Genomic DNA, 13364 nt, shown 5'->3' with positions numbered 1-13364 from the left:
AACCCTCCAAAACTCCCCCAAATCCCCCAGTGTCCTGGCTGTGGGTGCAGAATCCCCATGGGGGATCCCATGAGGGGTCCCATGGGGGCGTCCCACCCTCCTGCCTCCCTCCCACCACAGTTGACGGTGCCTGGGCCGAGTGGGGTCCCTGGTCCTCGTGCCCTGGGGGCTGTGGGGGGCTGCGGCAGCGGCAGCGGCAATGCCAACCCCCCCGGAACGGCGGCCGCCCCTGCAGTGACCTGCCTGGAGAGACCCCCGGTGCTCTTGAAACGGGTGGGTGCCCATGGGGTGGGGGGTCCATAGGGATGGGGGTGTTCATGGAGTGGGTGGGCTCTGTGGGGCAAGTGGGCTCCAGGGGATGGGTGGGTTCTGTGGGTGCGTGGGCTCTACAGGGTAGTGGGCTCTGTGGGGCAGGTGGGTCCCAAAGGGATGGGTGGGCTCCATGAGGTCGGCTCCCTGGATTAGTGGGCTCCAAGGCGTAGGTGGGCTCTGTGGGGTAAGAGGGTCTTGGTGGGATGGGTGGGCTCCATGGATTGAGTGAGCGCTGTGGGTTGGTGGGTTCCACGGGATGGATAGTTGGGCTCTGTTGGTGGGTCCCTGTGTGCTCCATGGGGCAGGTGGATCCCCACGGGTGAGTACCAAACCCGCCCCACCCAGCCCCCTGCACCCCGGGTGGCTGCCCCAACACCTCCTCCTGCCCGGAGGGGCTGCGGCCATGGCCCTGTGCTCCCTGCCCCGCATCCTGCGCCGACGTCTCCACCGGTGCCGCGTGCCGGCAGGACCGGTCCTGCAGCCCAGGTGAGGGGCGCGGGGGCCGCGGCGCCCCGGGGTGCCCACACACGGCGGTGGGGAGGGCCAGGGGTCAGTGACCGCGGAGCACCCACTGCGCACCGCCCCACGGCAGGGTGCTGGTGCGCGGCGGGGCTGGTGCTGGACGAGGGCCGGTGCGTGCTGCCGCGGGAGTGCCCGTGCCACGCCGCGGGGCTGCGGCACGGCTCGGGGCAGCCGGTGAAGGTGGATTGCCGGCTCTGCGTCTGCCTGGGCGGGCAGCTGCGGCGCTGCCGGCAGAACCCCGACTGCGCCGGTGAGTCCCGGCAGCGGCGGCACCGCGGCGTGGGGAGGAGGTGCCGGTGCCCCGCGCTGAGCCGGTGCCGTCCACAGTGCACTGCGGCTGGTCGGCGTGGTCGGCGTGGGGCGAGTGCCCCGGGCCCTGCGGCACGCAGAGCGTGCAGTGGTCGTTCCGCAGCCCCACCAACCCCAGCCAGCGCGGCGGCGGCCGGCACTGCCGCGGCATCTACCGCAAGGCGCGCAGGTGCGGCGGGGGCGCACCGGGTGGTGATGGACGAGCGGCGGGCTCCCGGTGACCTCCCCTCTCCCGCAGGTGCCAGACGGCGCCGTGCCGGCAGTGCCAGTCCCGGGGCCGTCGGCGCGCACCGGGGGAGCGGTGGCGTGAGGAGCCGTGCCACGTGTGCCAGTGCCTGCCCAGCCTGGCCGTGCGGTGCTCGCCCTACTGCCCGCACCGCGCCGCCGGCTGCCCGCAGGTGAGGGCGTGGGGGGACCGCGACACCGGTGCCGGTCCTGGCACTGTTGGCGCTGATGGTGACGGTGACCTCCGTAGGGCCGGATGCTGGTTGATGGCCACGGGGACTCCTGCTGCTACTGTGCCCCTGCGGGTGAGTTGGGGCAGCGAATGCATGATGGGGGTCCCATCCTAGAGGGGCCGCCTGACACTGTCTCTGCTGCAGGTGACAACGTGACGACCACCCCCCCGGTGCTGCCGACAGCGGAGGCCCCCTCGTACGCGCCGACAGAGCCCCCCAGCTCCTCCCTGCTCACCTTCCCGCTGCCTCCCCTTGGCGGTGAGCACCACCACCGTGAGGCTTGCCAGTGCGGGCAGGGTACAGGCAGCCGGGACAGGGATTGTGTCCCCAGTCCCTGACCTACTCCCACATGCTGCCAGATCCCTGTTACCTCCCGCTGGGCACCGCGGCTCTGCCGGACAGCAGTTTCAGTGCCTCATCGGAGCAGGCGGAGAGCCTGGCACACGCTGCCCGGCTGCACGGTGGTGACCCCAGGGAACCGCTGCAGGGCTGGGCCCCCCCGGATGATGCCTACACGGCACTGCCCGACGATCCCCCCTTCCTGCAGCTGGACCTGCTGCAGCCCACCAACATCACCGGTGGGTGCCGGGCTGCCCGCCGCGGCGCTGATGGTGCCACCGGTGCCACCATGTGCTGCGCTGTCCCCGCAGGGGTGGTGGTGCAGGGAGCCGGCTCCTCTGACGCCTTCGTCACTGCCTTCCTGCTGCAGTTCAGCGCCGATGGCACTCGCTGGCACCTCTACCGCTACCTGACCAACGGCACCACCAATGCCCAGGTGCTGCCGGTTGCACATGCAGTCATGAGTGCATGTGTGATGGTGCACATGTGTGTGTACATGTATGTACACCCCTCTGTGTTTGTCTGTGTCCCCCCACCAGCTCTTCCAGGGCAACCAGGATGCCAGCACACCAGTGGCGCGGCTGCTAGGCCGCATGGTGCAGGCGCAGCATGTCCGCATCCTGCCCCAGGACTTCCACAACCGCATCGTGCTGCGCACTGAGCTACTGGGCTGCCCCCCAGGTACCGAGGGCAATGGGGGGCAGTGGTGGGAACCCCCCACCCCACCCGTAGGTGCCCTTGAACTGCCCACCTCTGCCCTCTCCCCAAGTGCCCCCAGCCTGGCATGGGGCTGTGACAGTGCCAGTGACACCGGTGATGCTGCCAGTGATACCTATGATGCCAGTGACACTGACGATGCCAGTGACACGGAGCCAGCGCCCCTGTGCCATGGAAGAGTTCCAGTGTAGGAATGGCGAATGTGTCCTTGGGGGTCCCCGGGATCTCCTCTGTGATGGTGTCACCGACTGCCCTGATGGCACTGATGAGGCTGGCTGTGGGTCCCCCAGCACCACCAGGTACCATAGCAGGACTGGGGGTTCCCATGGAAGCTGGGGGTCACAGTGGGTGACCACTAATCTTGGCTGTACATCCCCAGCCCTGTGGCCCCTGTGGCAGCCGGCATCCTGGTGCTGAGCACAACCATGCAGCCACTGCCAGTGCCCCCAGCCACGGTGAGCCCAGGGGGAATGGGGGGCACAGGGGATGGGGGCAGCAGATGACACCCCTCTGTCCCCACGCAGGTGTCCCCTGGGATGGGAACCCAGCTGCCACCCAAAGGTGCTGAGCCCACTCCACCAGGTACCTCCTGTGGGAAAGAGGGGGGCCTGGGAGTCAGATGTGGGGCTGAGGGGGGTCTGGGCTGGGGTTCCCTCATCCTTGCATGCAGCTGGGGTGTCGAGGTCAGTTCTGACCCCTGAGCTGTGTCCTACATACCCCAGGGCATCCAGGGGCTGAACCCCTTCCCCAACCTCACATGATGGCCGTGGGCCCCCCTACAACCAAAGCCAGCAGCCCCATGGAGCCCGGGATCACGGAGCCAGCACCGGAGGCCCCTGACACCCCAACAACCCCCAGCACCCTGGGGATAGGCACCAGCCCCTCCACAGGGCCACCCTCCACCGGATCCCCCCCAGCACAGACAGGAGTCTCCAGCCCGACCCCCCAAGGTTAGGGGACCCCAGGGCATGGGGTAGGGTCAGGCACGGCCCCCCCAGATGTGGGGGGCTCCCCCAGAGCAGGATAGGATGTGGTGGTCCCTGGGACAAGGAAGACAGCACCTAGATCACACCATGGGGCTGGGTGCCAAAGGGTTGGGGGTGCTGTAGAGTGGGTGCCCTAGGTTTTGGGGTGCCAAGGGTTTAGGGGTGCTGTGGGATTTAGGGTGCTGTGGTTTTGGGGTGTGGTGGACTGTGTACTAAGGGGTTTGGAGTGCTGTGGGCTCAGAGCTACCATGGGGTTTGGGGTGCTGTGGATTTAAGGGTGCTGCAATTTTTGGGGTGCCATGGATTTTAGTCTTCTGTGGGTTTGGGTGTGCTGGTGCTGGGGGACACCATGCATGGGGAGCACTGGGATAAGGGTCCAGGTCTGGGGGCACCATATCTGCAGGAATCCAATGTTGAGGGGCCTGGGGACCGCTCCCATCCCTGCCTCCCCCCCAGGCACCTGTGCTCCAGCCCCTTGGGGGAACTGGGGTCCCTGCAGCCGCTCCTGTGGGCTGGGGGTCGCCCTCCGGCAGGCTCTGCCCGGGGGTGGCTGTGCACGGACCCCCCCCGACACCCGCATCTGCTTCCTGCGTGCCTGCCCAGGTATCCTTGGCACCTCCAGGGATCCCCATCACCCACAGGGAACCCCAGGGTTACCCCAAGGACCTTTTCCCACCCTGAGGACCCCCAGAGTTCTCCCTGGTACCCCCATCCCTGGGTACACTCTGCCACTCTAGAGACCCCCATGTACCCCCCCTCCACCTTGGGACACCCCAGGTACCCCGAGGGTGCCCCCGAGATCCCCCAGGGACCTCTGGGTACCACCCCGCATCCCAAGGACCCCTGACACCCCCATTTGTTCCAGATGGTCCCAGGGCTCAGGGGGCCAGACCCTCGCATGGGGGGAGCAGTGGCTGAGGCGTGGGACAGGGGGAGGCTATAGGGATGTCCGGCGTTCCTCACACTCTGCTCCTCCTGCAGTGCCTGGCGGGTGGGCAGCCTGGGGGTCCTGGTCCCCCTGTGATGCCACATGTGGGGGGGGCGTGCGGAGCCGGGAACGGAGCTGCAGCGACCCCCCTCCAAAGAACGGGGGGGCTCCGTGCCCGGGGGGGCACCTTCAGACCCAGCCCTGCAGCCTCCAGCCCTGCGGAGACCCCCCAGGTACGGCGAGGGACGGGGACACAGGAAGGGGAGGGGGACACCGGGTGCCCCTTGCATCCCTGAGCACCCCCTGTGCCCCCGGCCCCAGCCTGCGGCCCCCGCATGGTGCTTGTGCGGACCGAGGACTGCGAGGGGGAACGGGACCCCCCCTGCACCCGGAGCTGCGGTGACCTCGGTGCCAACGGCACCTGCGAGCGGCGCTGCCAGGCCGGTGAGTGATGGGTGCGGGATCTGGGTGTTTGTGGGGGGGGGTCTGGGTGCCGAGTTCCGGTGCTGAGGGTGCCACGGGACAGGCTGCTGGTGCCCGCCGGAGCTGTTCCTGCAGGACGGAGCCTGTGTCGATGCCGGTGAGTGCCGGTGCCATGTGCCCGGTGAGCAGCGCCAGCCCGGCGAGGTGTTCCTGCAGGACTGCCGGCGGTGGTGAGTGCGGGCCCCGTGTTGCACCCCAAGGGGCTTGGGGAGGTTTGGGGGTGCCCCTGGGTTGCCCCCATGGCTCATCCCGGTGCCGGTCCGCAGCACGTGCCACAACGGGACTGTGACATGCGAGGACGCGTCCTGCCCCGTGGACTGTGGCTGGTCCACGTGGTCACCGTGGACCCCCTGCAGTGGCAGCTGCGGCGCGGGGACGCAGGAGAGGTTCAGGTGTGTGGTTGGGTTGGGGCTCTGCCCCATGGCCATGGGGCGGCTGCACCCCACGGATGGGGCGGCCACGTGGCGCTTTCCCGCAGGTCACCCACCAACCCCGCGGTGGCTGCCGGAGGAGCGCCCTGCACCGGGGCGGCGCGGGAGCTGCGCGAGTGCCACGAACCCTGCGGCACCGGTGGGTGACACGGAGCACATTGACCCCCCCCCCCACCTGCCGCGGGCACCCCGCAAACCCCACACGTCCGTTTGTCCGTCCCGGCAGAGCTCGGCAGCGCCTGGAGCCCCTGGGCGCCCTGGTCCGAGTGCTCCGTGTCCTGCGGCGCCGGTGAGCAGAAGCGGCACCGGACCTGCCCCGAGCCGGCACAGGGGGAGCCCTGCACCGGCCCCCACCTCCAGACACGGGACTGTAACACCCAGCCCTGCCACGGTGCGTGACCCCAACCTGACCGCACCTGACCCGCTGCTGGGGGGCTTGGGGTGCTGTGGGGTGAGGGTGATGCGGGCTGGGTGCTGTGGGATTAGGGGAGCTGTTTGGTTTGGGGTGCCGTGGGCTGGGTGATGGGGCCTTTGGGGTGCTGTGGGTTTGGAGGTCTCATGGGTTTCAGGGTGGCTTGAGCATTGAGGTGCTGTTGGCATTGGGGATCTGTGGGATCAGGGGTGCTGTGGTCTGGGCGCTGTGTGTTTTGGGGTGTTAAGGATAGGGCGCTGTGGGTCTGGGTGTGTGAGGCTGCCTGGCTGCGGCAGGATTGGGGTATACCCCGGGATTGGGGTCCCACCAGCTCCAGGCCCTCCATCCCTGCGGCATCCACCCACTTGCCAGCGCTGGTCTGGGGAGCTGGGAGGCACCAGAAATGAGAGGTGCTAAGACCGGGGGGCACTGGCAATGGGGTTCCAGGTTTGGGAGGCACCAGGGATGGGGGGAACAGGGAGAGAGCTCCAGGGCCGTGGGGTCCCTGGGGTCGGGCCCCCTCCCGACGCTGTCTCCGGTGCCCGCAGCGCGGTGCCCCCTGCCCGCTCGGTACCGCACTGCTGCCCAGTGCCGCGCCACGGGGGGGCCCTGCCCGCGCCTCTGCCTGGACCTGGCGGCGGGTGTGGAGTGCGCCGCGCGCTGCCGAGACGGCTGCGCCTGCCCCGCGGGGCTCCTGCTGCACAACCGGAGCTGTGTGCGCCCCGCGAGCTGCCCCTGCTACCACCGCGGCCGCCTGTACCTGCCGGGGGACACTGCGGCCGGGGACACCTGCAACAACTGGTGCGGGGCCGGACGGGGGGGGCCGCATGGAGCTGATGCCGCCGGCGCTGACCCCTGTCTCCCGCAGCACCTGCACGGCCGGGGCCATGGTGTGCGGCACGGAGCCATGCACAGGTACCGCCGGCTCACGGGGTGATGGTGGGACCTGTGAACCGTGTGCCGCGTGGTGCCGTCTACTGCCTGTTGTGTGGGGGCCGTGGGGCTGAGCCCCCCAAGGGCTGTGGGTGTTGGGGGGTCACCGTCCGAGCCAGTGGCCCCATCCCGTGTCCCGCAGAGGCACCGTGGGGCGCGTGGTCGCCGTGGGGCCCCTGCAGCGTCTCCTGCGGCGGTGGCGAGCGGCTGCGCCGGCGGCAGTGCCACCGGCCCGAGTGTGCAGGGCTGGGCCTGCAGAGCCAGATGTGCAACACCCACGTGTGCCGCGGTGAGTGCCGGCCTGACCCATAGCCCGGACCTATAGCCCTGACACATACCCGTGCCTCGCAGCTCTGCCTCATAGTCCTATTCCTTAGACCTGCCCCATGACCCTTCTCCATAGCCCTGACCTACTGCCCTGACCCACAGTCCTGCCCCATGGACCTGATCCACTACCCTGTCACTTAGGCCTGCCCCATATGCTTGTCCATACCCGTGCCCCACAGCACAATCCCTTAGGCCTGCCCCATAGGCCTGCCCCACACCCTTGCTCTATAGCCTTATCCCTTAAGCCTGTCCCATGGCCCTGCCCCATAGCCCTGCCCTACTGCCCTCACATGTACCCCTGCCCATACCCACACCCTGCAGCTCTGCCCCATCTCCCAATCCCTTAGACCTATTCCATGCCCCTAACCCACTGCCCTGACCCACAGCATTGCCCCATGGCCCTCACCCGTACCTCCACCCCCAGCCCTGCCCTATGCCCTTGGCCCATGCCCGTGCCCCACAGCTCTGTCCCATAGTCTAGTCCCTCAGGCCTTTTTCATACCCGTGTCTCACAGCCCTGCCCACAGCCCTGCCCCACACTCTCGCTCTATAGCCCCGCCCCACAGCCCAGTCCCGTTCCCTGCCCCACAGACTCGGGCTGCCCGCGGGGGCGGGTGTTCCGCGAGTGCGTGGGCGGGGCCTGCCCCTTCAGCTGCGCGCACGTGTCCGGGCGCGTGGGCTGCGGGGGCGGGGCCTGCGCCCAGGGCTGCGGCTGCCCCGTGGGGACCTTCTTGCACCGCGGGGAGTGCGTGGGGGTGAGCGCGGGGACGGGAACGGGAATGGGGATGGGGATAGGGATGGGAATGGGGATAAACGGGAATGGGAAAGGGATGGAATGGGGATGGGGTGGGAATGGGGATGGGAATGAATGGGGATGGGAACGGAGATGGGAGTGGAGATGGGAATGGGGATGGGATGGGGTGGGCATAATGGGGATGGAAATGGGGTGGAATGAAAATGACGTGGGGATAATGGGGATGGAATGGGAATGGGGTGGGAATGGGGATGGGAATGAATAGGGATGGGGATGGGGATGGGGATGGGGTGGGATGGATCATACCCGGGGTTGTGGAGGAGCCCAGGACACGGGGTGATCCATGGGATGTTGAGGGATGCTCGGGTCCATGGATGTTTCTGGGGGTGGCGGCTGCTCCCTGAGGCCATGGGTGCTGTGCACACTGGGTGCTCCATGGAGCGCTGGCTGCCCCCGGCTCCATCCGCGCTCCGGTGCCTCTGTGCAGGAGTGTCCGTGTGCGCTGCCGGCCCAGCTCCTGCGGCAGCTGCATGACGGATCCAGCGGCACCGCTGAGCCCCAGCTGCTGCCCGGGCAGGAGCTGCCCGCGGGGGGCACCGTGCGCACGGCCTGCGCCAACTGGTGAGTGACCGCGACCCACACCGTGACCCACACCGTGACCCACAGCCAGCACCCGCCCCACCGCCCCTGCACACGTGCTCCTTCCCCACCACCGCATAGCCCACAGCCCTTCCCTGTCACCCCACGGCCTTTCCCACCCCTCTCTAACACCACCACTACCCCACATCCCTTCCCCATTGCCCCTTGGCCCTTCCCCACCACCACCGACCCCATGGTCCTTCCCCTCCCATCACCCAGCCCCTTTCCACCCACACCCAGCCCCCAGCTCCCCTTACCCATCACCCCATTGCCCTCCCCACCACCCTGCTGCCCCCCTGCCCCAGCCCCACAGCAACCCTGTCACTGCCCCCCAGCACGTGCCATCACGGCCACCTGAACTGCACGGAGCTGGAGGACTGCTGGCGGGATGGGGCTTGGGGGTCCTGGAGCCCCTGGAGCCCCTGTGCACCCACATGTGGGGGGCTGGGGCTCAGCACCCGCCAAAGGGTCTGCACCAGCCCCACACCGGCCCATGGCGGCCGGGACTGCACTGGAGCCCACACTGACACCATGTACTGCCGGACCCCTGACTGCCCCGGTGCGTCACAGCCCCATTCCAGCCCCCTTGATGGGTCACAGCACCATCCCCTCTGCTATGGGTCACAGCCTTTCTGCAGTGTGTTATGGCCCATCCCTGTCCCCTCTGCCATGGGTCACAGCCCCTTGTGTCCCCTCTGCCATGGGTCACAGGCCATCTCCATTCCTTCTCCCATGGGTCATAACCCAGCCTCAGCCCCTCTGCTGTTGGCCATGGCCCATCCCAGACCTTCTGCCATGGGTCACAGCCTCATCCTGTCCCCCTGCTGTGGGTCACAGCACATCCCCATTCCCTGTGCTGTTGGCTCCATCATGCCAGACCATAGGTCTCAGCTGCATCCCCTCTGCCTTGCAGAGTCCCATCCCCATCCCCATGTCATGATCCACATGACTCCCAGCCCCATTGCCTCTGCCCTGCCGTGGCTCCCATTCCCATCCCCATCCCCTCTGCGGGTCCCACAGGGGTTTGGAGGTGTCACCATGTTCTCTACCCCCAGCCATGCTCACCCCCACGCCGAGGCCCAGCCCCACATCCCCGGGTGCCGAGGCCGGGGGAGGCTTCGGGCCCTGGTCTCCCTGGAGCCCCTGCTCCCAGAGCTGCACCCGCCCCGAGGCCCCGGCCACCAAGAGCCGCAACCGCTCCTGCAGTGGCCCTGGGGACTGCGGTGGGGAGAGCCAGCAGCAGCAGGCCTGCAACCTGCCCCACTGCGACGGTGCGGGGGGAACCTGCCCCACTGCATGGGGGGTCACGGGGGGGAACCTGCTCCATTGTGTGGGTGGGCTACGGCAAGGAGGGGTGGACACCCAGCCCCACTGCACAGGGAAGCTATCGGGGGGTGTCCTGCCGTGTCTACAAGGGTGGGCTATGGGAGTGAATGGACACCCTGCCCCACTGCATTAAGGGGAGGGGACCTGCCCTACTGTATGGGTGGGCTATGGTAGGGGAAGACACTCCCTGCCCCACTGCACCGGGGAGCTATGGGGGGCCCTACCCCAGTGAATGTGTGGGTTATGGGGGGGACATCCTGCCATGCTGCATTGGGGGGCCATATATGGGGACCCCTCGGCTCATGGGTGTTGGGGTCCCATAGCCCCCCCCTGCCCTGGTGGAGCCTGTGACTGCGAGTGGACATCGTGGGGCCAGTGGGGCGGTTGCTCCCGCAGCTGCGGGGGGGGGCTGCAGCTGCGCCTGCGGGCGTACACCCCCCCCGGGCCGGGGGGGCGATGGTGCCCCGACATCGACAGCGGCAGCACCGAGCGTCGCGCCTGTGGCCTGCGCCCCTGCACTGGTGTGGGGCTGGGGGGACTGTTGGGGGGCTCAGAGTGGGCTTGAGGGGGCTGGGAGGGAATTGGGGGGGGCTTCTTGGGGTCTTGTAAGGTCTTGGGGTGCTTGTTGGGGTGCTTGGGGTGGGCTTGGGGAGCTCGGGGGGGATGGTGGGAAGTTGGGGAGGTCTCAGTGGGATTGGGGTGTTTGTTGAAGGGTTTGGAGTGGGACTGGGGGCTCAGGGTGGGTTTGGGGGAGGCCTCTTGGGGAGCTCAGGAGGCAATTGAGGGGTTTCTTGGAGGAGTTTGGGGGTCTTTGAGGGTTTGTTGTGGTGCTTGGGGTGAGCTTGGGTGGCTGTAGGGTTGTTGGAGGGGATTGGGGGGCTTGTTTGGGTCTTTGGGGAGGTTGTGGGGGGTCAGAGAGGGCTGATGAGGGGACACCCGGGGGGATCTGGGGGTCGCGATCATCGCCCCCCACCTGACCCCCCCCCCCCCCCCATGATGCAGTGGACGGCGCCTGGTCCCCCTGGAGCCCCTGGTCACGGTGTGACCGGACGTGCGGGGGGGGCCGGTCCCTGCGCAGCCGCTCCTGCACCCGTCCCCCTCCCAAGAACGGGGGTGAGCCCTGCCCTGGGGAGCGGCACCAGCTGCGGCTCTGCAACCCCCAGCCCTGCGGTAGGGACACGGCACCGGCGCACCGGGAGGCACCGGGATCCCCGGGATCCCCGCGGTCACCGGTCGTGTCGGTGCCGCCCCCAGGGCAGAGCTGTCCCCCGGGCACGGTGCTGGTGCCCTGCGCCAACCGCTGCCCGCGGCACTGCGGGGACCTGCGTGCGGGGCTGTCCTGCGGGCCCGAGGAGCGCTGCCTGCCCGGCTGCCGCTGCCCCGACGGTGAGTGCGGCCCCGCTCGGCTCGGGGCCCGCAGCCCTGCGCCGGTGCCGTGTCCCACGCGTGCCCCTGTCCGCAGGGCGGCTGGAGCAGGACGGCGGCTGCGTGCCCCTCGCCCGCTGCGAGTGCACGGACGCGGCCGGGCGCGGGTGGGAGCCCGGGAGCCGCCACCGCGACGGGTGCGAGAGCTGCGAGTGTGACAGCGGCCGCCTGCGCTGCACCCGCCATGGGTGCCCCCAGCCACAGTGCCGCTGGAACCCCTGGGGCCGATGGGAGCCCTGCACCGTCACCTGCGGGCACGGGCGGCAGCACAGGCACAGGTGGCACCGGCCGCGGGGACACATGGCACACACGGGGGATACGGTACTCTGGGGGACACACAGCACCGGGGGGGACACGGCATGGCACTTGTGGCAGGGGGAAATGGCACCTGGAAGGGACACGGGAGATACGGCTCCCACGGGATACAGAACCCATAGGTATGGCACCTGGGAGGGGACACAGTGCATGGGGACACGTTTTGTATGGGAGGGGGACACAGCATCAGGGAGGTACGTATGGCACCCTGGAATATGGAAATGGCACCCAGGTGGGACACATGGCACCTGGAAAACATGTGGCACTTGGGAAAGGGATGGCAGCACCCCAGTGATACACACAGTACCTAGGGGACTTTGGCACAACGGGGGGGACACGGCACATGGGGGGCACATATGGTACTGAGGGGGGACACACAGCACTTGGGAGGGACAATGGCACCCAGAGGACACTTGGTGGAGGACATGGCACCTGGGAGGGACATTTGGGATCACATGGTACCTGGGGGAGAGGGACATGACACATGGGGGACATTCGTGGTACTGAAGGGGGACACAGTACCTGGAGGGCACATGTGGCACTTGCAGGGGGGGAAATGGCACCTGGGGGACACTGCACCCAGGTGGGACATGTGGCACACGTGTACCCAGGAGATACAGCACTGAGGGACACGGCACACAGGGGACATATGGCACCTGTGGGGGGACACAGAGCACCCAGTGGACACCCGGGACAGGTGCTGCTGTGCCCCTCCATCCAGTGGGTGACGCCGGTGTCTCCCCAGAACCCCCATCGCAGTGGCAGGTGCTGTGCCATGCGAGGGCCCGCAGGAGCAGAGCCGGGACTGTGCTGAGGGGCCCTGTCCGGCCCTGTGCCCACGGGAGGCTGGCAACGGGAGCCTGGGCGAGAGCTGGATGCAGGGACCCTGCCGGCAATGGTCAGTGAAGGGACAGGGGTGGGGGGGGGGGACAGGGAGATGGGGACCCGGATGGGGGCCACCGCGGTCCCCACCCAGCCACCCACTCGTGTCTCCATAGCACCTGCACCCCCGAGGGCATTCAGTGCCAGGACACCCCCTGTGACGGTGAGTGCCCCCCCTGCCCTGCACACTGGACCCAGTGAGGGCCAGAGGGTCCCCGAGGTGCCAGTGACCTCCGTGTTGTGCAGACCTCTGCCTCTGGGGGTCGTGGGGGCCCTGGGGACCCTGCCAGGACCCCTGCAGCGGTGGCTACCGCCTGCGCCAGCGCCGGCCCCAGCACCGGGTGGGTGACCAGCAGTGCCACGGTGCCCGTGCCCAGACCCAGAGCTGCAACACTGCTGCCTGCTCAGGTAATGCCTGCATGCGGTGGGTGCTGGTGCCGGTGCCAGTGCCACAACCTAACACTCACCAATGTGCCCAGACGAGGGGTGTGATGAGCGGGGCCGGGTCTTCACTGTATCCTGCGCCAACCGGTGCCCCCGTGCCTGCGCTGACCTCTGGCCCCACGTCGAGTGTCTGCAGGGACCCTGTGAACCGGGTATGTGCACTGAGCTGCTACAGACCCTGACCCATAGAGTGGTGTCCCATCCCATAGCACAGTCCCCTGCCCTATAGCATGGTCTCCTACACCAGAGCACACCGCCTACCCCACAGCACACCTCTGTGCTCCGTAACACAGCTCCCCACCTCATAGCACAGCATCCTGCTCCATAGTATGGCCCCTAACCAATAACACATCCCAAGCCCTCTAGCACATCCCCTGCTCCATAACATGCTTCCCTGCCCCATAGTAGACCTCACTCCTCAT

General features: G+C 68.2%; 1 protein-coding gene across 1 annotated transcript in view; it reads left to right on the top strand.

Annotated features, from left to right (window-relative positions):
* LOC101872664 (SCO-spondin) overlaps positions 1–13364 on the top strand; it is a 29623-nt gene that overhangs the window by 11076 nt on the left and 5183 nt on the right. The window contains 34 exon segments of the mRNA XM_034060397.1: positions 121–273; positions 658–798; positions 905–1084; positions 1162–1312; positions 1382–1541; positions 1619–1673; positions 1746–1859; positions 1961–2179; positions 2252–2376; positions 2480–2621; positions 2710–2956; positions 3037–3112; positions 3182–3239; positions 4100–4246; positions 4625–4804; positions 4893–5015; positions 5098–5224; positions 5321–5446; positions 5533–5876; positions 6446–6698; positions 6766–6812; positions 6973–7119; positions 7749–7912; positions 8399–8532; positions 8886–9109; positions 9606–9821; positions 10200–10397; positions 10879–11046; positions 11131–11262; positions 11339–11579; positions 12362–12514; positions 12615–12661; positions 12745–12906; positions 12978–13094. Coding sequence (XP_033916288.1) covers positions 121–273; positions 658–798; positions 905–1084; positions 1162–1312; positions 1382–1541; positions 1619–1673; positions 1746–1859; positions 1961–2179; positions 2252–2376; positions 2480–2621; positions 2710–2956; positions 3037–3112; positions 3182–3239; positions 4100–4246; positions 4625–4804; positions 4893–5015; positions 5098–5224; positions 5321–5446; positions 5533–5876; positions 6446–6698; positions 6766–6812; positions 6973–7119; positions 7749–7912; positions 8399–8532; positions 8886–9109; positions 9606–9821; positions 10200–10397; positions 10879–11046; positions 11131–11262; positions 11339–11579; positions 12362–12514; positions 12615–12661; positions 12745–12906; positions 12978–13094 — 5271 coding nt within the window.

Source organism: Melopsittacus undulatus, chromosome 1, assembly GCF_012275295.1.
Source record: "Melopsittacus undulatus isolate bMelUnd1 chromosome 1, bMelUnd1.mat.Z, whole genome shotgun sequence".
NCBI lineage: Eukaryota > Metazoa > Chordata > Aves > Psittaciformes > Psittaculidae > Melopsittacus > Melopsittacus undulatus.
This window is presented reverse-complemented; position numbering and strand designations above follow the sequence as displayed.